Source organism: Phyllobates terribilis, unplaced genomic scaffold (genome assembly GCF_046119375.1).
Source record: "Phyllobates terribilis strain yellow unplaced genomic scaffold, ASM4611937v1 Scaffold_1__5_contigs__length_1240528914, whole genome shotgun sequence".
Lineage (NCBI taxonomy): Eukaryota > Metazoa > Chordata > Amphibia > Anura > Dendrobatidae > Phyllobates > Phyllobates terribilis.
Window position 1 is genome coordinate 27,522,377 of NW_027362761.1, and position 25,753 is coordinate 27,548,129.

The following is a 25,753-nucleotide window of genomic DNA, read 5'->3' on the forward strand; positions in this document are numbered from 1 at the left end:
GGGGGTGTAGAAGGGGGGCGACTGCTATGGGCCCCCCCGGCTCACGGGCCCCATAGCAGTCGCGTGGCCTGCCACCATTGGTGGTACGCCACTGGGAATAAGTGTTTCTATGATGCTTGCTTCCTATCGGCCAGTCTGAAAAGGTTACCCAAAAGCTCGTCCGTCAGCTAAAATTAATTTTAAAGGGCTTGTCCGGTCTCAGAAGTAAACTTGCTGAATCATGACAATATGTGATACGCACACTATCACGATTTCCCATGTGGGTGGGAGGACTCCTCTGGTTTCTTTCTATAGAAAAGAATAGAGAGAAACTGGAAGAGATTAGTTGGTACGAGACCACAAGTATGCAAATCTCATACACACCATCATGTGACAACCCACCCGCATGGGGAATATGAGGGGAATTGTGATAGCCTGCACATTACACTGTCACGATTTGACAGTCTGTAGTCTTCTGAGACTGTTCAACCCCTTTAAGCTTACTTAAAAAAGGCAGGTGTGAAATTGAACAGTGCCCTGGGCAACTCAATTGCGGATCCCACAGTGTGAAAGTAAATAGTGTGATACAAACTCAATGCACTGCCAGTGTTTTAGGTTAACTATTCCTGAACAATTCACCTCCCCCACTGTACATTTCAAATTCTGGTTAATATGGTTTCACATGTCTTGCAGTGGTGACCTGTGTTCATGCTTCTGTGGTGGAAGCAAAGATGAACTTTGGCTATGTTCACACGTCATGGATTTTCAGGGTTTTTTGTGCCTAAACCAGAATTAGATTTTCATTTTCACTGAACTTTATGTACATGCATAACAGAGACAAGAGGACAGTGATAAAAATGCACAAAAAAAGCAACAAAACGGCAACAAAAATCCTGAACAACCTCCTCCTCTGTAAACAACGCTGGCCTATGTTGCAGTCCACTGGCTCAGAGTTCATAGGACACCGGGCGGCTATATGGCCGGGGGCATCACACCTCCAACAGAGGATGGAATGAGACTGATTACCCAGCTGTGATTCAGCGGCCTCCTGGGACTTTGGACGCCCACCCAGTGAGGATTTAGTCCCCTTATTTTGGGAGCCATCCCCCTTTGGGAACCTCAGAAAGGTGACCTAAGGTGACCCTGCTTGACCACTCAGGGAAGTCTCTACCGCCCGTTACCTCTCCACTAGGCCCACCAGGTCATCTGCATTTTGGGGATCTCCCTGGGCAACCCAGGACTGGTTTGGCTTTGGAAGGGCCTGAATAAACCGATCCATGACCACTCTCTCGACCATTTGGGCTGGGAGCAAGTCTCTGGCTGCAGCCATTTCTGGACCAGGTGCAGAAGGACAAAAATTTGTGACCGGGTAGGTTTTTTCTTGTGGAAGTCCCAGAAGTGGACTTGCTGTGCCCTGACTGCCAGGGTTACGCCCAGCTGTGCCAGAATCTCAGCCTTAAGTTTGCTATACTTCTTAGCATCTTGCAGGGCCAAATCAAAGTACGCCTTCTGTGGTTCCCTGGTCAGATAATGGCGCTAGAACCTCCGCCCACTGCTCCGGTGGTAGTGTCTCACGGTCTGCCACCCTCTCAAACACGGGTGTAGCACCAGTATTAGGGTTTAGTACTCACTCGGCTGCGGTTGAGATAGGCACATGGAGCCTTTTCATTAGAAAATCCAGGCTGGTTTATTTTGACTTCATAAGTCGCTCAGGAGACAAACACAAAACAACCTTTTTCCGGCACAAATAGGTATAAGGGTATGTGCACACGATGCAGAAATGCTCAGGATTTTTTCCTGAGCGTTTCTGCATCTCTCTGGCAAGAAAAAAACGCATGCGGATTGTACATGCGGTTTCCTGCCAGGGACATGCGGAAATGAAGCGGTCTTCACTTTCATTTCCGCATGCGGGTTGACAAGCGCTTCCCAAGCGATTTTAGCATCACTTGGAAAGTGCTTGTCAACTTTACGCTATATAAATCCATGCAACCGGCATGGATTTATATAGTGTGTGAATGTCAAAAAATAAAAAATAAATATATACTTTACCCTCTGATGGCCCCCGGTGTCCTGCTTCGCTCGGTCCCGGCCGCCGGCAGTGAAGACTTTAGGACCTTCCGACGTCAGCGTCACGTGACCCGTCACATGACTCTGACGTCAGCGAAGGTCCTTCTTCATTCAACCCCGAAGTGCCGCGAACCAAGCAGGAGCGCTGCGCGGGCCGTCAGAAGGTGAGAATATATATATTTTTTATTTTATTCTTTTTTTTTTAATGGTACCTGGGTCTGGATGAGAGTCCTCTCATCCACACCCGGGTACCATCCGCACATTAGACCGCATGAAAAGCGCCTCAACATATACAGTGATGCGGATTCCATGCGGTCTAATGCAAGTCAATGGCGGCAAAAGAGCAGCGTTTCCGCAAAATTAATTGAAATGCTGCGGATTTTTGACCGCAGCGTTTACGCTGCGGAAAAATCCGCATCATGGGCACAGCACATGCGGATTTCAATTGGGGAACATTGCTTCCCTTCTACCATGCGTTTTTCATGCATTTCCGCGGCGTTTACGCAACTGCAAAAATGCCGCGGAAGCGCATTAAATACGCATCGTGTGAACTCAGCCTAACTGAACAAAAACTCAAAATAATCAGTCCACATCCACCACGGCCTCAGCCGTTCAAATGAAGTGCTTTTCGCTGACTTTCAGCTGGGTCTCAGCCATGGGCGTACCCAGGATCAAAACTAGGGGGGGGCCAAGCCATGGTCATTCAGGTTGTAAAATTTGTAAACGAAAAAGGTGCAACGCTGGAAACAGATAAGACACCGGAGGGTGAGTATAAGATGGAGCAGGAGAATTACATTTAGAGCACCAATCCAGGTAATCACATATAGAGGCCTCCCCATAGTGTAATTACATATAGCCTAGAATAATTACGCTGACACTGGGGGTACAGGATAATGACACCGACACTGGGGGTACAGGATAATGACACTGACACTCGGGGTATGGATTAATGGCGCTGACACTCGGGGTACAGGATAAATGGCGCTGACACTCGGGGTACGGATTACTGGCGCTGACACTCGGGGTACAGGATAATGACACCGACACTGGGGGTACAGGATGACACCGACACTGGGGGTACAAGATGACACCGACACTGGGGGTACAGGATAATGACACCAACACTCGGGGTACGGATTTATGGCGCTAACACTCGGGGTACAGGATAATGGCGCTGACACTCGGGGTACGGATTAATGGCGCTGACACTCGGGGTACAGGATAATGGCGCTGACACTCGGGGTACGGATTAATGGCGCTGAAACTCGGGGTACAGGATAATGACACCGACACTGGGGGTACAGGATGACACCGACACTGGGGGTACAGGATGAGACCGACACTGGGGGTACTGGATAATGGCGCTGTCATTGGGGGTACAGGATAAAGACGCCGACACTCAGGGTGCAGGATAATGGCGCTGACACTGGGGGTACAAGATAATGGCGCTGACACTTGGGGTGCGGGATAATGGCACTGACACTCGGGGTACAGGATTTTATTTATATTTTATTTATTTATATATAATAGTGCTATTGCTATAATAATTAACGTCCCCCCTGCTGGCCCAGCATTAACCACCTGTCCTTTCTCCAGGTCCGGTTCCTACTCCCAAGGCCCAGGCCCCAGGCCCTTCCAAATTTCAATAATTACACAGTGAGTGAGTGTACTGTGTAATTTACACTGGCTGGCTGCCACAGTCACTGGCAGCCGGCCCACAGTAACAGGACAAGCGCTCCGCTCAGGCGGGATTCTCAGAGACAGGAAACAGGGGAGGCAGGCAGCGTGCTACGTCATCACGCCTCAGGAGTCAGGACCCTCATCAGGTGACATGCGGCATTGCGGCATGCTGTGTCACTCAGCATGCGTTAAAGGTGATCCCGGCCGGACCCCATGCAGTGACACTGCGCAGTTCCGGCCGCCGGGTGCAGAGCAGAGCAGTCACCTGCGGCCGGCCGCAGAGGGAACTGTCGCTGGCCGCGACCACCGGTGATCTAAGTGTGTGTGCGGCGTGCAGGGGTGGATTAAGAGTAGCAAGGGCCCCGGGCAGTCTAGAAGGCGCTGCCCCCCCCCCTTACACACACACACACACACACACACACCTGATGTATGACATGTCACATGATCCCCTGTGATAGATCATGTGATAGCTCACGTGAAATTAATTTGGCACAATATTAATTATAATAATTTTTTTAGGCTGTGTGCCCACTATGCGTTTTTTAAGCGTTTTCGCAGCGGCAATTCCGCTGCAGAAACGCTTAAAAAACGCTTGGTAGAAGGTCTGCCATGTTCCCCAATGATAATCCGCATGTGCTGTGCACATGCTGCGGAAATTTCCACTGCGGATTATCATTGCGGAAAAATCCGCAGCATTACCAATTATTTTGCGGAAGCACGGCGTTTTCGCCGCCATTGACTTGCATTGGAACGCATGGAATCCGCATCACTGCATCTGTACATGCGGATTCCATGCGTTTCAATGTGCTGATGGTACCCAGGTCTAGCGAAGAGGAGACTCTCCTCCGGACCCGGGTACCATAGAACCTGTAAAAAAAAAAAAAAAAAAAAAAAATTAAATTATCTTCTGATGGCCCCCGGTGTCTTTATCCGATGCGTCCTGGCTTGCCGGCAGCTTGCGATGGTCTGAAAAGGACCTGCCGTGACGTCATTTAGTCATGTGACGGGTCACACGACCGCTGACGTCGGCAGGCCATCAGAAGGTAAGTATATGTTTATTTTTTACCATTCTTTTACGGTCACACTATATAAATCCATGCTGGTTGCATGGATTTATATAGTGTGACCAAGTTGTCAAGCACTTTCCAAGTGATGCTAAAATCGCTTGGAAAGTGCTTGTCAACCCGCCTGCGGAAATGCATGTGAAGAACACTTCACTTCCGCTTGTCCCTGGCAGGAAAAACGCATGTAAAATATGCATGCGTTTTTTCTGCCAAGGAGATGCAGAAACGCTCAGGAAAAATCCGAAGCATTTCCGCATCGTGGGCACATAGCCTTACATTAATTGTATGACTCAATATTGAGCACACGTAGCCATCTATACACAGCAGGAGGGCGCACGTAGCCATCTATACACAGCGGGAGGCCGCACTGCGCCATCTATACACAGCGGGAGGCCGCACGGCGCCATCTATACACAGCGGGAGGCCGAACGGCGCCATCTATACACAGGAAGCCGCACGTAGCCATCTATACACAGCGGGAGGCCGCACGTAGCCATCTATTCACAGCAGGAGGCCACACGTAGCCATCTATACACAGCGGGAGGCCGCACGTAGCTATCTATACACAGGGGCAGGCCGCACGTAGCCATCTATACACAGCGGGAGGCCGCACAGCGCCCCCCCAGAGATAGCGGGAGGCCGCACGCTGTCACGCACACACAAACATATACAGACATATACATACACGCATAAACACATTTGAAACACAAAAATACATATAAACAGACATCACACAATGATATCTGCCTGCACACACACACACACTCACTCACTCACACACACTCACCATGCCCCGGCTCCAGTCCTCCTGCTCCTCTCCAGTGCAGCAGTGCAGGCCGGGCGCGCACTGCGTGACGTCACAGCTAGGAGACATGGCCGCGCACAGGGCCGTGTCTCCTAGCTGTGATGCGGCCAGACCAGCACAGGGAAGTTAACAGCTGCAGTGCTGGCCCGGCCGAAGAAGACGTAGCCGCCTTGCGCAGCTGCTGGTGGAGCGATCCGGGGGCCCTCCCGCCACTGTCTGCCGGTATGTGCCGCGGCGCCGCACATATAATGAGGGCAATCTGGCCATAGACATCCCGGAGCCCCGGGCGGTAGCCCAGATTGCCCTCATTATAATCCGCCTATGGCGGCGTGCGTCCCTGCTTCTGGGGGGGGGGCAGCTGCCCGCCCCTGCCCCACGGTGGGTATGCCCATGGTCTCAGCAGCACATGCAAGGCATGCTCACCTTGCAAAACACACAGAGTGAGGCAACCGCAGCTGCCTTAAATCAGACCTTCCAAGACCTGGACTGGAGGTAAGTGAGCAGCCGATCCCACCCAGCTCTTTCAGCTACTCGTAAAACCCAGCCCCATTATCCGGGCCCATTCAACACCTCTCAGCACTATGTGTGTGGGAGCCTGCTTTTCCGAGTCCTACATCACCGAGGCTTGGCACCTCGTAGACACATACCTCCTGTCCACGACCTGTCCGGCTGCAACCTTACTATATATTTATTATTATTGTTATTATTATAGCATCATTAATTCCATGGCGCTTTACATGTTTAAAAGGGGTATACATAGCAAACAACAACTACAATAATTTGAACAAAAACAAAAATGTATACATATACACTGGGGACAATAAGTATTTACACTGCCAAGTTTGCAAGTTTTCCTACCTACAAAGAGTGGAGAGGTCTGTAATTTTTATTGTAGGTACACTTCAACTGTGAGAGACAGAATCTAAAAATAAAAACCAGAAAATCAGTGTGATAGCTTTTTATTGTAATTTATCAGGGAGGTCAAGCGTCCGAATAGACTGAAAGACCGAAAAATAGAATAAGGGTATGTGCCCACAATCAGCAATAGCAGCGTTTTGCACACAGCGTATTTTTGCTGCCTCCAAAATGCTGTATTCTACATTGCAAGCACAGTGGATGGGATTTCTATAAATCCCATGCCCGCTGTGTTTCTATTCAACGTTGCATAAACTCACCCATGGTGCAGCTTAACCAGCCGCAGCACGTTCATTTCTGTAGCAGAGACTCTAGTCTCCGCTACAGAAATTTCCACAATAGAATGTTATTAAATGCGATAAATCCGCATATTACCTAAACACAAGTGCGGTAATTAGAGCGAAGCGTTTTGGACGCAGCGAAAATACGCTGCATCCAAAACACTGCTATTCCTGATCGTGGGCATGTAGCCTTAGACTTACTGGTAATTCAGTTCCAAGAACTCTCCACGACAGCACCACAGGAGGATGACTCCCCACCCTAATAGGGACAGGAAACACAGAGGTTGTGAAGATCTGAGGTTATAGGTTGTAAATAATCACCTAGGCAGGTTAACGATGCAACAATATTTTATTCCTCACATCCATGGTAATACAACAACTCCAGGTAAATGGCTAAAATACAGTTCTCTCAGTCCTCAAGTTCCCAATCTGGGATCAGTAGTTCCACTGACTTTGTATCAGGCAATACTCACTCTCTCCCAACTTTTGGTTGGCCCACAGATTTGCTATCTCTAGCCACATTCCACGATCCTCCAGACGACAGAACGATGGAACACAGGTATCCAGTAGCAACAGTCCTTTAAGAAAGTTTAAATCCCAACGATATATCCCACAACTGTAGCACGTTTATCCAGCCCAGTCGGTACTGATCTCCAAGGCTCCATATGCCATGGAGTCATCCATGGTCCAGGTGCTCAGATTAGATCCTTTCTCTTCAGCATCATTCCCTCAACTGCTTGACTAAATATATGGCTTATCCCTCCCTGAGATCAGCCCCCTCCCCCCAAAGCTAAGTGTGCATTAGTGGAGGTATTTTTCTCAGGTTGAACTCATCACCTGGGATTGCATGTGAGACTCCCTGTTGTGATGGCTCCACCAGATCTACTTTCAACATTAACACAATGGGCCTAGTCACTGTTTGAACAATGGCTAAAGGATTTTGAGATAGTGATGAGATTACTGGAATGCTGGACACTTTACAAGTGAAATTAGTGCACATATTGACAAGCAGAACATTAATAAAACACAGCACGCAAATCTATAGTAAAACACAATAATAGTATTAACTGAAACAGAGCTCCGTGCTGGAAAAGTCTCATAGTCTTTAATAAGTGGGCAGCTCCTTACAGAGGTCAAATAGCCCCTCCCACATCCTCTCTCCAGTGTTTTTCTAAGGGACCACCAAGGTATGAATGCTTCAAATATTTATTTAACACCAGATTAGAGTAATACAAGAAAAACAGAAGGGTGGGAATTACCCGTGCTGTCATGGAGGGTTCTTAGAAACCAAATTATCGGTAAGTCTAATTCTATTTTCCCTAATCACCATCCACGACAGCACCACATTAGAAATATCAACGAATAATGTCAGGGCGGGACAATAGCCTGGAGAACTTTTCTCTCCAAGGTCAAATCGTTAATGGACATTATGTCCAGTCTATAATGTTTATAGAAGGTATGGACTGAGGACCAGGTAGCGTCTCTACAGGAAAGATCCTCGTTTTAATATGCTTTGCAAATTGTTCCCTTAATCCAGTTGCCAATGGTACTCTTTGACATCTTCTTCCCTTTTTTTTTATCATAATGCTGAACAAAGATTCTGATCCCTCCGTCAGGATTTTGATCGCTGAAGGTAGTGAAGGACCACTATCGTTTGCTGGATTTTGGCAAAAGGAAGGCAGAACAATTTCCTGAGAACTGTGAAACTCCGAGGCCACTTTGGTCAAAATATATGGGTCCAGACAGAAAATAACTCTGTCTTCTAGAATCTTCAGATAGGGCTCCCTGATCAACATGATCTGAAGTTCACCGACTCTCCTGGCTGTTGCAGTTGCTACCAGGAAGTCTGTTATCCTGGATAGTTTATCTAGGTCTTTTGAGGATATTGGTTCAAATGGAGGCAGTGCTAGCCCTTTGAGGACTAATATTCAAATCCCAGGATGAGATTAGGCTGGTCAATCTTGGGTGTATACGGGAGGCTGCAGCCATTAATCTCCTTATCCTGTGGTGATGCACCTCAGGGGTCCAAAGGACTTGAGCCACACCATGATACAAAGGTCTTCCATATCTTCCATGCCTTGCAAAAATGGCATTTGTTGTCAGTTTCCTACTTTTTTTTGAAGGGTATGTATGACTTTATCTGCGAGGCCCCTAACTTTTAGGATCGCAAACTCAGAAGTCAAGCAGCCAACACAGGTTACCAGGGTTTGGGTGGTAGATCGGACCCTGGTGAAGAAGGTTGCTGACTGGTGGAAGAATCAGGAGACCTTCTAACTTTAGGCTGTTCAAAGTCCCGAACCAGCTTCTTTTCGGTCAGAGAGATGCTGCTAAGATTGTTCTGACCCTCTCGGTCCTTGTCTTCTGTAGTGTCCTTGGCAAGACCGGACTTTGTGGAAATGCATATTCCAGGTCAAATTCCCAGGGATGAGCAAATGCGTCCACCGCTATACAGATGTTGTCTGGGTTCAGGGAGAAGTACTGATCTACCTTTGCATTCCGATTGCCTGCAAATAGGTCTACTTCTTGACGGCTCTATCTTTTGGTTATCATTTGGAAAGTCCCCATATCTAGACTCCATTTGCCTGGATGTACATTCTTCCTGCTCAGAAAGTTTGCTTTGACATTGTCAGAGCCTTTTATGTTGAGAGCTGATAGAGAGAGGAGGTGTTCCTCTGCCCAAGAGAAAATTCTTGTTGAGACTGACTTTATATCTTTGTACTTCATGCTCCCCTGATGGCACAGGTGAGCTACCATGGTCATGTTGTCGGATTAAACCTTTACATGGGTGCCTAGTACTATGGACGTTGCTGACCTGAGGGCCTCCTCTACAGCCTTAAGCTCCCTGAAGTTGGAGGATCGCTGGTTCAGCTGATTTGTGTCCAGATCCGTCAGAAAGAAGTTAGGGAGATTATAGCTGTTATATAACTTTTATCGTCAGAGGATTCTGAATCCAGGAGACCCCTTTCTCTATATTTCTTTGACTGAGCCACTAGGTGAGAGAGGACTTTACTCAATCTGGCATAGGGATCTTCTTGCTTAGGGACTTCGGGATTCGTCCCAAATTGAAAGGATATAGGTTTGCAGAACTCTGGCATGGGCTTGGGACCAGGCCACTCCCTGAATGCATGACATCATGGACCCCAGGACTGATCTTGGAAATCTTAAGGACACTGTCCTCTGGCTTCGTAGGAAAGCTATTTTGGATCTCAGTTGAATTTGTTTCTCTCTTGGTAAGAAGGATGTCTGCTTCTGAGAGTCCAACAGGATACCTAGGAAGGTTTTCTTGGAGGAAGGGACTAAGTGTGATTTCTGAGGTTTCACCAGCTACTCTAGGGATGTCAGAATTTGAATAGTTCTCTGCAGGTGTTCCCTGAGCAGAGGTACAGGAAGGCCATGAGCAGGAAATCGTTATGATAAGGAACGATGCAAATGTCATGCTTCCTGAAGGATACTACTACCTCCGCCATGATGTAAACACTGGTGCTGATGATATCCCGAATGGCAGAATATTGAAATGGAAGTGTAATATCTCTCTTCCTTTGGTAACCACAACTTTCAGTAGGTTGGATGGATGGGAACATCATAATAGGCATCTTGTAAGTCGATGGTTGCCATGACGAAGTTCTCCCCTATCAGGGGGATGGTAGATTTTATGGAGTCCATCTTGAACCTTCTGTAGGTGATGAAATGGTTCAGAGACTTTAGGTTTATGATTATTCTGTAAACTCCGCTTGGTTTTCTTACAAGAAATAACCTGGAATAATGACCTCTGCCTCTTTCTATCTCTGGAACTGGAGAGATTAATCCTGAAGAGAGTAAATCCTGGAGACCGGAAATCAGGACATTTTGTAGTTTCTGGGAAGAAAGGTGGGGTTACTTTCAGACTCTGTGGGGGATAGGAGGAGAACTCTATTTTTACTCCTTCTCTGATGGATTTCAGGATCCACTGATTTGAACAAATTGTCTGCCACTGGGGGAAGAATCCTGAGATCCATCCCCCTACCGTTCTGGCATCATTGTTTATCCTGTCGCTGGTTCTGAGCGAGAACGATGTTCCTCCTTGATGGGGTAACTCCATCGTCCTGATTTTCCCTTCCCTCTGTATTGAAGGGGCTGGTTCTGTGGTGGACGAAAGGTGATGAGAAGAAAAAAAATTTTCTCTAGTTAGGGCATTTGCTGTTTGGGCTAATTTAATTTTATATGTTTATATATCAGGCTCCTATGGACTCAGCAACATCAGATATGCTTCTTTATGTATTTCTTTATTATTAATGTGGTGTGGTAAATCGACTTGCTCGGCTCTCCCAGAGGCAGACACAGGACACACGTCTCGTGTTAACTTCCTGCTGGTTTATTTAGATGGCATAAGCTCCAGCAGGGTTCCACAAAAATAAACAGGCCTTCTCGGGGTTTACGGAAAAACAAAAGACAGAGTATAACAGAGTCCATTAGCGAGCGAGGCGCTGCCCGCTCCGGGTAGCACAGTAAAGTCCCAGCAAACACCAGTCCTCCGGTGTTGCTCTCTGGCTTCACCCAAACACAGCCTGGAGACTTCCCCCTCCTGACCACACACTACACAGAGCAAACTACTGACTGAGTATTTAACGCAGCTTAGCCACACCCTGAGGGGAGGTAAGGGAATAGCCTCCCACCCTCTTTGCCATTCCCATAAAACCACACCCTTTAAGAGAGTTAACCCCCAGCATATAACATGCTGGCAAAAATTTAGTCGGATTCAGTTCACATAGGAGAGCAACCTGAGTGACACATACCTCCCCTCGTATATCATACCAGTGACTCCGTCACATATTCCCCCCCTCTGCCCAAAACGGGGGTTAGGGCACTTTCCGATACCAGACAGAATCCTAGAGAGGGCATCAGTGTTCCCGTGTAACTTCCCGGGCCTATGATCCACGTGAAAGTTAAAGTCCTGAAGACCTAGGAACCATCTAGTTACCCTGGCATTTTTACCCCTCTTTTCCCTCAACCATCTCAAAGGGGCGTGATCTGATACCAACTTAAACTTCCGGCTTAGTAGGTAATATCTTAGAGTATCTACGGCCACTTTATGGCTAAACACTCTTTTTCTACTATTGCATAGTTATTCTCGCAGGACGAAAGCTTCTGGCTCAGATAGAGAATGGGATGTTCTTCTCCATTTATCTCTTGACAGAGTACGGCTCCTAGATCAACCTCTGAAGCATCTGTCTGGATCACAAGCTCTTTCTTAAAGTCTGGTGCGACCAGGACCGGCTGTTTACATAATGCTAGCTTCAACTCTGTCTCTGTTTCCTCCGTCCACTTCACCACGGTTGATCTGGTGCCTTTTAGGAGATCCGACAGTGGCGCGGCCATCATGGCAAAATTTGGGATAAAACGCCTGTAATATCCCACCATTCCCAGGAAAGCTCTTACTTGCTTCTTGGAAAGGGGTTGTGGCCTGGTCTGGATTGCCTCCACTTTATTGACTTGCAGTTTTATTTCGAAATGATAAAAATAAAAGAGATGCGCTGCAAACCACTCATAAAATACCAAAAGAGTGATTCCTACCTGTCTTAGAGAAAATGGTAGTCCAAATGAAGATACACGTGTGCAGCTTCCAGGGGTCCTTTGAAGAAGTCACAACTGCAACTAGAGGTGATGGACAAGTGCCGGAGTCTGTAGAACAAGCCGTGAGTATTGCAGAAAATGGGTTCAGACGGCGTGTTAACACTGGAGATAGAGGGCTGCAGAGACTCTCAGAGACTCGGGCTTTCAGGTACATGCAGCCGTTGCACTAGGTGGATACAGGGATGAAGATCATGGGTGAGAAGGACTGCAGACAGCCTGATAGGTGTGCTGGCCGGTCACACCTGCAGGACAGCTGATAATCAAGGATGTGAGCGCTTAGTATCTGTGTGACGTCACATTTGCCGGGGAATTCCACTGAGGGAAAAAAGTCCAGCGCTTATCCGACACGTTTCCGAGGTCACGGCCTCCTTCGTCAGGGATTTGCAGGCACAGGGCGCTCCCTTGTATATATAGGTGAATAATCCTTCCATAAATTAGCACAAAAAAAAAACTCCAAAAGGGAAAAAAAACAAAAAAAAAACACACTGGGCTAAAGACTATGATGTCGTCAAGGTACGCTGCAGCATACTTCTTATGTGGGGCTAGGATCTGATCCATAGCCCTCTGGAATGTGGCTGGGGCCCCCTGTAGTCCGAATGGCATCCGAGTGTATTGAAAGCACCCATCAGGTGTCGAGAAAGCCGTCTTCTCCTTGGCCGTCTGGGACATGGGGATCTGCCAATAGCCCTTGTCAGATCAAGAGTGGTGATGTACCTCGCCGGTCCAGGCCTCTCGATGAGTTCGTCGACGCGGGGCATCGGGTACGCGTCACACTTGGACACCTCATTCAGCCGGCAGTAGTCATTACAAAACCTCCACTCTCCTTTGGGTTTTGGCACAAGGACGATTGGGGTCGACCACTCGTTCTTGGACTCCTCTATTACACCGAGGTCTAACATCCTTTTCACCTCGGCCAAGATCACCTCCCTGCATGCTTCCGGAATCCGGTACGGCTTCAGATTCACTCTTACATGTGGCTCTGTTAGCAAGTCATGCTCTACCACCTGAGTAAGCCCCGGCAACTCTGAGAAAAGCTTCCCATTCCGCTGTAGTAGTTCTCGACGCAGTTGCTTCTGGGCCGGCGATAGTCTCTGCTATAGTGACCTCCTCCACCTTGCATTCGGGAGCGGCTCCCAGGCTAGGAGTTTCCACAGGTTTCTGGTCCTGCCACGGCTTGAGCAAGTTCACATGGTATACTTGGTGGGACTTTCTTCGGCCAGGCTGGTGGACTTTGTAATTAACTTCGCTGATTTTCTCCACCACCTCGTACGGACCTTGCCATTTGGCCAGAAACTTGCTCTCGACAGTGGGGATTAGCACCAAAACACGGTCCCCGGGCTGAAAGTGCCTCAGCCTCGCCGATCGGTTATAGACTCTCGCCTGGGCTTCCTGCACCTGGAAGAGGTGCGCCTTCGCGAATGGCATCACTTTTTCAATTTTTTCCTGTATTTGGGCGACATGTTCAATGATGCTCTGGTGTGGCGCAAGCGATATCCAGGAACCCTCGAGGATGTCGTCCATACAGCAGCTCAAACAGAGAAAAGCCGGTAGAGGCTTGTGGGACCTCCCTTACTGAGAAGAGCAGACTGGACTTTCTTGAGCATCGCTTTCAGGGTCTTATTAAAGCGCTCTACTAAGTCGTCTGTCTGCGGATGGTAAACAGAGGTTCGCAGCTGGATAATCTGGAGGACCTTGCACCGTTCCTTCATTACCTTGCTCATGAACGGGGTCCCTTGATCTGTTAGGATTTCCTTTGGCAGACTGGTCCTGGCAAATGTATGAACCAGTTCCCTTGCTATGCATTTTCTCGAAGAGTTCCTTAACGGTACCGCTTCTGGAGGGCCTCAGGTTGATTTGACTAAGGACCCTACTAAGTCCATAGCAATCCTCTCAAAGGGGACCTCTATCACTGGTAGTGGAACTAATGGACTACGGAAGTGGGAAGAGGGAGCGGTTATTTGCCAGGTGGGGCAGGACCTACAATAGTTTAGAATTTCTCGGTAACACCCTGGCCAATAAAACCTTCTTAATATCCTCTCCTGAGTTTTCTCGACCCCTGGGTGTGAATGGGCCATATCTAACACCCTCTGTCTGTATGGCAACGGGACTAGCAACTGTTTCACTCTCTCACCGCCCCTTAGTTTGGCCACCCAATATAACAACTCCCCCTGGACTGCAAAGCGGGGGAACCTGGTGTCGGCCTCCGGCTCTTGGGCAATCCCATTACATACAGTAACCTGGTCAAACGCCCCATTTTAAGGTCAGGTTCCGAACTTGAGCAGTCTCAAAGTTCTCTCCAGACACATCTAACTCAGGGAGGTCGGCCTCCTCGGTCACCGTATCACCCTCATCGCCGGCAAGGAGGCTCAGTGGAAACTCATCTACTTGAGACTTCGTCGGGGGTCCTTCTCCAGGGACCTGCCTTTTGCCCACACTACTTAGTCCGGTTTCCTTCCCCCACAAATCCCAAAACAAAGAAAAATCACGGCCCAGTATGACGGGATGTATCAGGTCCTTAACCACCCTGACCTCATGGGACTGGGCACCACAGTCTGTTCCCACTGTCACTGTGGCCACAGGGTAGTCTTTGGCATCCCCATGGATGCACCGGACGCCCACAGTTTTGGAAGGGACCAACTGGTGGGGAAGGGTAGCTCTGATTAAGGTCACCAGACTCCCAGAGTCCAACAGTCCAAGCACCTTTACTCCATTAATGGACACTGCACACACCTGCGGCCCCTCGCCCGGTCGACAGTCCACACTGCAGGCTGGATAAGCATAATCGTAACACCGTCTCCCGAGGCTGCAGTCCATGGGTTCAGGGGACACATGACACCGGGCGGCTATGTGTCCAGGGTTGTGACACCGCCAACAGACTATATCCTTAACAGTCCTTGCAGCAGCTTCAGTGGAAGTTGGACTCCCCACAGTGGTAGCTCTAAACCCCTTCCATGGTGAACCCACCCCCATTTGGGTATCCCAGTACTGGGCAGTGACTATATCCGGTTTCCCAAAGGATTTCTCAACCACCTGGTACCTCTCTATCAGGCCAATGAAGTCCTCTGCGTTCTGGGGATCGCCCTGGGCAACCCAAGTCTGTACTGATTTGGGAAGGGAGTGCATGAACATATGAATCACCACCCGCTTGACCATCTGGGCCGGAGTGGATGACTGGCTGCAACCACTTCTGAACGAGATGCAGTAGGTCAAACATCTGCGAGCGAGGGGGTTTGTCGCCGGCATACGCCCAGTGGTGGACTTGGGCTCTCACTGCCATATTCACTCCTAGGCGTGCCAAGATCTCTGTTTTTAGTTTGGCATATTCCTTGCCATCCTGCAGTGCCAAGTCATAATATGCCTTTTTGGGTTCACCCGACAAATATGGCGTCAGAACCTCTGCCCACTGTTCTGGTGGCAGTCTCTTCCGATCTGCCACCCTCTCAAAGACTGTCAGAAAGGCTTCTACATCATCCCTGGGGATCATCTTCTGTAATGCCCTTCTTACCGTCTTCCTGATGTTTGAGTCATCACCTGGATCTGGGGGTGGGGCGGTTGCCCTGCCCTGGATCGCATCTTCCAGAAGCTGTATCTGCTGTTGCTGCTCCTGCTGGTGCTGCTCCTTTGCCTTTTGCTGCAACTGGATCTGTTACAGCAACAGTTTGGTCATCTCCAGGTACTGCTGCTGCATGCTCTGCTGGCTCTGCAGGTGCTGCTGCTGCTGGTACTGCGCCTGCTGTGCCTGCTGTTGCTGTAGCTGGAACTCTGCTTGCTGCTGCTGGTGCTGTGTTTGTTGCGCCTGCTGTGCCTGCAACAGATGCTTAAGCAGGTCCTCCATGCTGTCGGACTTCTCTGGCTGGCTGGCGACCTTTACCCAGGACATCCACCGTTCTCTGTACACGTTTTCCTGGAATCTTGCCCGCACTCTCACACCAACTGTGGTAAAGCGACTTGCTCAGCTCTCCCAGAGGCAGACACAAGACACACATCTCGGGTTAACTTCCAGCTGGTTTATTAGGCAGCATAAGCTCCAGCAGGGTTCCACAAAAATAAACAGGCCTTCTCGGGGTTTACGGAAAAACAAAAGACAGAGTATAACAGAGTCCATTAGCGAGCGAGGCGCTGCCCGCTCCGGGTAGAACAGTAAAGTCCCAGCAAACACCAGTCCTCCGGTGTTGCTCTCTGGCTTCACCCAAACACAGCCTGGAGACTTCCCCCTCCTGACCACACACTACACAGAGCAAACTACTGACTGAGTATTTAACCATGCTTACCCACACCCTGAGGGGAGGTAGGGGAATGGCCTCCCACCCTCTTTGCCATGCGCATAAAACCACACCCTTTAAGAGAGTTAACCCCCAGCATTTTATGCTGGCAGAAATTTAGTCGGATTCAGTTCACACAGGAGAGCAACCTGAGTGACACATACCTCCCCTCCTATATCATACCAGTGACTCCGTCACAGTGGGTAAAAGAGGTTGATTCAAAATTTGTTGCGTTTTTTTTTTTTTCATATTATTAAAAGCTTTTTTATTTATATTTTTAGTCCCTTTACATGGGCGCGTTTTAGTCCCTTTACATGGGTGTGTTTGATGTCACTTCCAGTAATAGCACGCACCGATTCACGGAAGAGGGAGGAGTAAGGCTGGGGAGCTTAGGGAGTCCCCCAGCCTGCAGCCATTCCACTTTACCCAAAGGTACAGGAGTAATGGAACGATCCGGTGTCCAGAGGAGGCAGGAACAACAAGTGAGGAGGGAAGAGCCGTAATTGTCCTTCGCTGCCCGAGCTCCAAGTATATAGCAGGCTTTGCCGCCGGCCACAGAGCTTCGCAGGATGACCTCTTCATACTCTATAGCAGGGATGGCGAACCTTTTAGAGACTGAGTGCCCGCACTGCAATCCAAAACCCACTTATTTATTGCAAAGTGCCAACACGGCAATTTAACCTGAATACTGAGGTTTTAGTTTAGAAAAACAACTTATACATTAGCGCGCTATAGAGTCTATACAGTAGCAAAGAGCTTATAAGCACTGCCTTCCAAGCCTAAGATACTAGCCACCAATTGCTGTGGAGGTCTGTTCTTGAGAATGGAGAGGATTTCTAATCAAAAGTAAAATTGCAAAGTTGTTTGTTTTTACAACCTCTTTGCAATTGCAACCCTTTATCATGATGAGAATAACCCTTTACGCCAGAGATGTCAAACTGAAACACACAGTTAAAAGCTTGTACAAAGTCGCGGTCCAACCTTGAAATTTGTTAAAAAAAAGTGTCTACAATTGAGCACGTTTTTCCTTGTCAAATAAAACTATTCACTTTTGGAATTATAGTGGAATAATATAATGTGTTATGTAAGAGCAGTAAAAAGCATATGGCCCAATTTAAGTATGTAATAACAAAGGATAAAAAACCTTGAATAAAACACATAATAAAGTATGATGCAAACAAAAATGCTCCCAAACACAGTATGATACCCCCACAGTGAATTCCTCCACACGCACAGTATGATGACCCTACTGTACCCCCCCCTCAATTCCCCCAGCAAAGAATGGTGACCCCATCACAGTATGATTCTTCTGTTATCCCCACACAGCCCTCCATAGAGTATATTGGGCACAAAAAGTGTTCCTTACATTATAATGGGCCCCACATAGTCCTCCATACAGTGTAGTGGACCCCACATGGTCCTCCATACAGTGTAATGGGCCAAATATAGTCCTCCATACAATGTAATGGGCCCCACATAGTTCTCCATACAGTATAATGGGCCCCATATAGTCCTCCATACAGTATAATGGCCCCACATAGTGCTCCATACAGTATACTGGCCCCACATGATGCTCCATACTGTATAATGTCCTTACATAGTGCTCCATACTGCATAATGGCCCGACATGATGCTCCATACAGTATAATGGGCTCACATGATGCTCCATACTGTATAATGGCCCTATATGATACTCCATACAGTATAATGGCCCCACATGATGCTCCATGCATTATAATGGCCCCACATGATGATCCATGCTGTATAATGGCCCAACATGATGCTCCATACTGTATAATGGCCCCACATGATGCTCCATACAGTATAATGGCCCCACATAGTGCTCCATACTGTATAATGGCCCCCCAGGATGCTCCATACAGTATAATGGGCATTACATAGTGCTCCATACTGTATAATGGCCCCACATGATGTTCCATACTGTATAATAGCCCCACATGATGCTCCATATTGTATAATGACCCCATATGATGCTCCATACAGTATAATATGCCTCATATATTGTTCCATACAGTATAATGGCCCCTGATGATGCTCCATACAGTATAATGACCCCACATAGCACTCCATACAGTATAATGGCCCCACATGATGCTCCATACTGTATAATGGCCCCACACGATGCTCCATACTGTATAATGGCCCCACATAGTCCTCCATACAGTATAATGGCCCACATGATGCTCCATACTGTATAATGGTCCCACATGATGCTCCATACAGTGTAATGGCCCCACATGATGCTCCATACTGTGTAATGGCCCCACATGATGCTCTATACTGTATAATGGCCCCACATAGAAAAAAAATACTCTCCTCTGCCCGTTCCAACGCTGATCTGGTCTCTTCCTATATCCAAGTTGTAGCTGTGGGCACGTGCGCCATCTCCTCAGCACTAGCGCCGCCACCCTCATCCTCCTCAGCACGCGCGCAGACTTATGGGAGGGCGCACGGCCTAATGGGAGGGTGCACGTGCAGGGGAGAGTGGCCGCGGTGCTAGTGATGAGGGGGTGGCTGTAATACTGAGGGGATGACATGCGTGCCCACCGGGAGGGCTCTGTGTGCCCCCTCTGGCACGCGCGCCATAGGTTCGCCACCACTGGCCTATAGGGACAGGAAAAACACTGGCCAGAGGATGTGGAAGGGCCTATTTGACTTCTTTGTGTTTCCTATCCCTAGGATGGGGAGTCTTCCTCCTGTGGTGGTGTCGTGGAGGGTGCTTAGAGAAAATAAAAGTTTTTTTTTTTCTCATTAAGGCATTTTCTGTTTGGGCAAATTAATTTTATATTTTTATATATGAGGCTCCTATGGACTCAGCAACATCATGTATGCTTCTTTTTGTATTTCTTTATTAATGTGGTTAAAAGAGGTTGATTCAAAATTTGTTGTTTTTTTCATGTTATTAAAAGCTTTTTTATTTATATTTTTAGTCCCTTTAGAGAACAACCATCAAGGTACAACCATAAAATAGAAAACCTTTTGCCTAATGTTTTGAAGGTTTTCCCTTGTGCAATCAAATTAGCTCTGAGTCAGCAAGTCATAGGCTTCACAAAACCTTTGGTTTCCTGTGGCACCAAGACATTAAAGGGAATCTGTCAGCACATTTTACCTATCTAAACTATTAATATGGGCATACTGGTTATGGACAGCTGAAAAAAGTCCTACCTGTATGTCTCATATCAGATGCTTTGTTAAGAAATCCTGTTTTATTACTTTATATAAATGACCTCTTCCAGGCTCTGGGGAGGATGTTGTCTGGAAGATAACTCTGCCTCCAGAGCTTATTATACATGAAGGGGGAGTTACCAGTGTGATGTGTAATGGCTGCTCTCTGCTCGCCTGATCTCACTGCAGAGCTGTGTGTGATTATACCTGACACATCTGCAGGTTCCTCTCACTGCAGAGCTGTGTGTGATTATACCTGACACATCTGCAGGTTCCTCTCACTGCAGAGCTGTGTGTGATTATACCTGACACATCTGCAGGTTCCTCTCACTGCAGAGCTGTGTGTGATTATACCTGACACATCTGCAGGTTCCCCTCAGCTTCAGCCTCCAACTCACAGGCAGACAGGATTGTAATTTTGTTGTAATACAGCAGAGCTGAGAGAGAAGCAAAAAATGTGTTTGTAAGAAGACAAATTTAATATCTAATTTTCTGTGTTAGTTACTTGTCTCACACTGATAACTCCCCCTTCATGTAAAATAAGCTCTGGAGGCAGAGTTATCTTCCAGACAACATCCTCCCCAGAGCCTGGAAGAGGCCGTTTTATATAAAGTGATAAGAGATGATTTCTCAACAAGACATCTGATATGAGGCATACAGGTAGGACTTTTTCAGCAGTCTATAGCCTGCATGCCCATATTACTAGTTTAGATAGGTAAAATGTGGTGACAGATTCCCTTTAACAGCAGACCTTTGAAGTCCTGTATGTTGCGAGGTGAGGCATATATATATATATATATATATATATATATATATATATATATATATATTATACTTGTTTTTCCAGTATAGTACGGATGCTTGATAAGACTGAGATATGAGGAATTTGGAGTTCAAGGCAACACCTTGAACTCTTTGTTATGTTTCTCAAACACTCATAAACATTTTTTTAATGCAGATAGGTGCATTATCCTGCTGAAAGAGGCCACTGCCATTAGTGAGTACCTTTGCCATGACAGGGTGTACTTGGTCTGACACAATGTTAAGGTAGATCAGGGGTGCACAACTTTTTTGGTGCAAGGGCTCTAATGCCATACTGAACCAATCCCAAGGGCCACAAAAAATTGAAAGGGGTATTTACATGAGTACATCACCAGAACCAGCATCAGTACATTAATACATCACTAGAACAAAGTTTTGAATATTTGAGGAGGATTTGGAGAGACTCTGCTCAGTTTCTGCTCCAAAAAATAGGTGTGAACATACACTAACATTCACTGAGTTTTTGGAGCAGAAACTGAGCAGAATCTTGCGAAATCCTCTTCACTTCATAAGTTCAAAAGTCTAAGTTTTGAGGATTTTTAAGTTGCAAGATGGCCATGAAGCACCTTTTGGATTGCTACATGTGTACAAGATCAGAATTACTGTCAGCACATGAATGCAACACTAGAAACACCGTCAGTAAATCAATGCAGTGTCAGAACCACCGTCAGAACATGAATGCAGCACCAGAACCACCATTAGTGCATAAATGCACCGCCAGAACCACTGTCACTACATATATACAGCACCAAGCTTAATGCAGCAATCAATTGTAATATCATGTCAGCCCCATATATAATTGTATTGCTTGAACCTACAATTCCCAGTATCTCCTTAACAACAGTACCATTCATCATCAGACTATGGACCATACAGGAACCACAGTACTGATGAGGCGTAGTCAGTATCACAAATAAACATTTAAATCCAGGTATCTTTTAGGTGATATCTTCTTTGGTTCAAATCGTTCCCATCTCTTTTGTCTCCGTGTAGTAAAGACGCCATGATGAGATTTCACGCCCAGAGCTTGTCTCCGCAGACTTGCCTCTTCTCCATCTTCAGCAGTACTTGCAAACACGGTGCACTTAGAAATAAATGCTGTGCCCCTGAATAAATAATTGCCCCTTCCTGTGCTTCCGGCACAAAATATCACCCTCACACTGCCCCTCTCCATAGTGTCCCCTAATACTACCCCTCTTCATAATATCTCCCCACAATATCCCCACCACACAACCCTTTTTCAAACTGCACCTTCCCATAATATCTCCCCCACAATGCCTCTCTGCATACAGTCCCCCCACCACACACTATACTATGCCCCCTTTCAAAATGTCTCAAATTGCCCCATAATGTCCCCCATTGCCCCATAATGATTGCTATTGCACTATAATGGCCCCCATAGTGTCCCCGATTGCACTGTTATGTTCCCCATGGCCCCCATAATGTTCCCTGGAAAGTAACACTAAACAAAAAGCAAGCATACTTTCTGGAGCGCTTACTGGTGCCCACCACGTCCTCGCCACCTCTGCGGCCCGGCGCCAGCATCAGTGTGATGACAGCAGCGTGTTGACCTGATCACGCCGATGCAAATCGGAGCCGAGGTTGACTAGAGTTGCACTGGTCTTGTCCCAACGCCACAGCGTTCATATGTATTTAGGAAGAAGGTAGCGGTGTCTCCCGGTCAGCTCCGCGGGCCGCATAACATCCTTTGGCGGGCTGCATGTTGTGCAGACCTGAGATAGATGGTACATGTTCACATTCAGTAGAATGCACATAAATGCCTGGACAGGAGTTGGTGCAAATCAATTTTCAGGACCCATTCCATCGGCCAGGTCTGTGATCTCTGGCTGTTGGACAAGAGCTATGAGAACTGCCTCCTACCTCCTGGCGGTGAATAAAAGCGGCGTACGGAAATTCAAATCACACTTGCGCTTTAGGTATGAGTATAAATATAACAGACATTGGACCCTCTACACCAAACACCCCTGAGGAAGATACATTTGGTGGCGATACGCATGAGGTCCTAAAAATATTTTTGGGATTATGTGGTAGTCAGACATTTGATCCTTGCCTTCTATGCCTCACTACAGATACTGCACTTAGGACTCATATCTTGCAGGAACAATTTGTACCTTCTTCTCCTTGTTCCTGTCTGTTTATGCTATAGCATTTATCCAGTTATACTGGGATATGCAGTGTGTATACTTATTAGTATTTGGATGATTTAACTTCATTACACTCTATTGATTGCATATTGAAACATTAATATCTTTGATCCTTTGTATATACTTGTTTTTTTATTGCAGTGTAATTTCTCATACATGTACTTTAAGGGTTAATGGACCTGCTTTTCGGGGCACATTTATGCATGTTGTTTCTCACGTCCTTTGGCATTTAAGTATATTCATAAGGTTTTTCTAGGTATACTCTAGGATATTGGATCTCTATTTTTTCTGACATCTTATTTATGTATTTTTTGTGTATCAGTGGTTAGCACTGCAGCCTTGCAGCGCTGGGGTCCTGGGTTCAAATCCCACCAAGAACAACATCCCCGTGTTCTCCCCGTGTTTGCATGGGTTTCCTCCAGGTTCTTCAGTTTCCTCCCACACTCCAAAGACATACTGATAGGGAATCTAGATTGTGAGCCCCAATGGGGACAGCGATGATAATGTCTGTAAAGTGCTGTGTGTTATGCACACGCCCGGACTGTCTGGCGTGTGCGTGACTAGTGATCCCACTGTGCCATGAACCGGAGAGTGCCTGGAGGGGCGTAACTAAGTATCAACCCGCTCCGACCCAGGTCGCACGACTGCTACGACGCTGTGCACCAGGGAGGAACCGAGCAGAGGGACCAGGTGCCACTCCAGGTCAGACCCCGGACATGGCTGTTGACCCACACCGGTGAATACAGGAACAGGCAGGTTAGAGCACAGTCTGGGTAGGGTCCAGTACAGACTGGGAGACGGGTTCAGAGCCGCAGATGCGGTAATCAAACAGAGTAAAGCGAAACCGCAGGTGCGGTGGACAAAGCTGAGCAGAGCGAAACCGCAGGTGTGGTGGACACGGCTGAGCAGAGCGAAACCGCAGGTGTGGTGGACACGGCTGAGCAGAGCGAAACCGCAGGTGCGGTGGACACGGCTGAGCAGAGCGAAACCGCAGGTGCGGTGGACACGGCTGAGCAGAGCGAAACCGCAGATGCGGTAGACAAGGCTGAGCGGGCAGGAACCACCGGAGCGGTAAGTAAGGCAGAGCAGAGATAAACCACCGGGGCGGTAAGCAAGGCAGAGCAAGGGGGAAACTGCCAAAGCGGTGAGCAAAGACAGAGCAGAGGGGACAGGGCTCTGTTCACAGGGAACAGACTGGAAGGGAAAGGCAGAACCAGATACACACAAGGTACTTGCAAAGAAGTAGCAAGTGGACTCCAAACTCACAAACGGAAGTACAGCGACAACGAGTAGGAGTTAGGTGCAGGTTCAGACTCTGCAGAAAAAGGAAAGGTACAGACATAAAGAAAAACAGGTAACAGGCTAGGAGAGTGTTCAGACAGGAACTGAGTGTTAAGACAGGAACTGACACTGTAGCGAGATACAGGAGTGAGTCTGGGTATGCGGCCCCCAGAATGGCGGACAAACAGGCTAGAAGACACAGATAACAGGTCTGGGTATGCGGCCCCCAGAAGGCAGGACGAACAGGCTAGGAGCGTGTTCAGACAGGCTTGGGAATACAGCCTCCAAGAAGGCGGACAGGCAAGAAAAACAGAACAGGACCTGGCACATCAGAGGCAAGAAGCCCTCTGAAGATAATAGTTGCTCAGGCACCAGCTTCAAGGTGGAGCTGGTTTAAATATCCAGTGACAGACAGCAATAGGCTGAGGATGCATTAGGGGTGTGCCCACAGCAGCTACAAGAAACAGGAAGTAACTGGGCCGCCGCCCTAAGCAGTCAGAACAGAGACAAACAGACAGCATGAATGGAAGCCAGGCTAGCAGACTGGACTGAAGATCAAGTTTGCGATCTTGCATAGTGAGAGATGGTGCACCATGCAAGCCCGCCACCAGGTATGTTACACTGTGGAATATGTTAGCGCTATATAAAAATAAAGATTATTATTATCTTTCTAAGGGAGCACAGTGGAGGAGGTTCATTAGTCCATACATGAATTTTGTTGTGTATACTGAGGCTTTTTAATTGTATTCATTAATCATGTTGTTTGTAAAATATCAATAAAAATCTATTAATTTTTATACTTGGAGATCCTGACTACTTAATATACACACTTTTTTCTTTTGTAGCATACCTCTTCCAAGTGTGCAGTCGGTGATCCCATTGAATATTGGTTGTGCCCTCAGCCATTCTAATATATGGCCCTGGATGATGTATTGCAAATCGATTTTCACCAACTGCAGCCTGGTCCCAAAGTTTGTCTACTAGAATATACCCAGAGCATTGCGCCTGATATAGTGCCATATTTTTATACTGTATCCTTAAGGATACATCTCTTAAAGGAAATCTGAAAGTGATACATCGTTGGAATCAGGCTCTGTTGCCCTATTATACTATTCTCAGATTACATAGCAAAAGCCTGCTGTCGGATTCCCTTTAAGCGATTCATTAGCCATGTCTCTCTACATTGTAGTTATTTTCAGAAGTAATAAAACTGTACATAAATCGTGCCTGCCCTATGCTTCATAGCAGCTTTCGAGTAATGACCTGAATATATCTGATAGCAATTTCTGCTTAATTATAGGTGAGAAGTAAGTGTCTTGAACTTGGTGCAAAAAGTGTGTCTCTGGTTGTTGCTGACATGGGATTATAAGAGGCTCGAGAACAAGTTGTGGAAAAAGCTATAGCTGATATGGGTAAGAAAAGCAAGAACAAGCAAAATGTAGTATCAGTCCATCACGTGATGAATTCAGTTTGTGCCATGTTTTAGTGGATATTAGAAAATCAGTAATGACTAATGTTCAAATGTTTAACTTTAAACTGAATGCTTGTTAGAAACTTGCATGTGATGTATCAATTCCTAGAGTAAACTCCAATGTCAGGTACCAAGTCTCATAGCCACTCATTCCCCTATTATATA

At 47.2% G+C, this 25,753-nt stretch overlaps 1 protein-coding gene across 1 annotated transcript in view; it reads left to right on the top strand.

Moving 5' to 3' along the window:
* HSD11B1L (hydroxysteroid 11-beta dehydrogenase 1 like) overlaps nucleotides 1-25,753 on the top strand; it is a 151,350-nt gene that overhangs the window by 30,880 nt on the left and 94,717 nt on the right. The window contains 1 exon segment of the mRNA XM_073660444.1: nucleotides 25,418-25,529. Within this exon segment, the coding sequence (XP_073516545.1) occupies nucleotides 25,418-25,529 (112 nt within the window).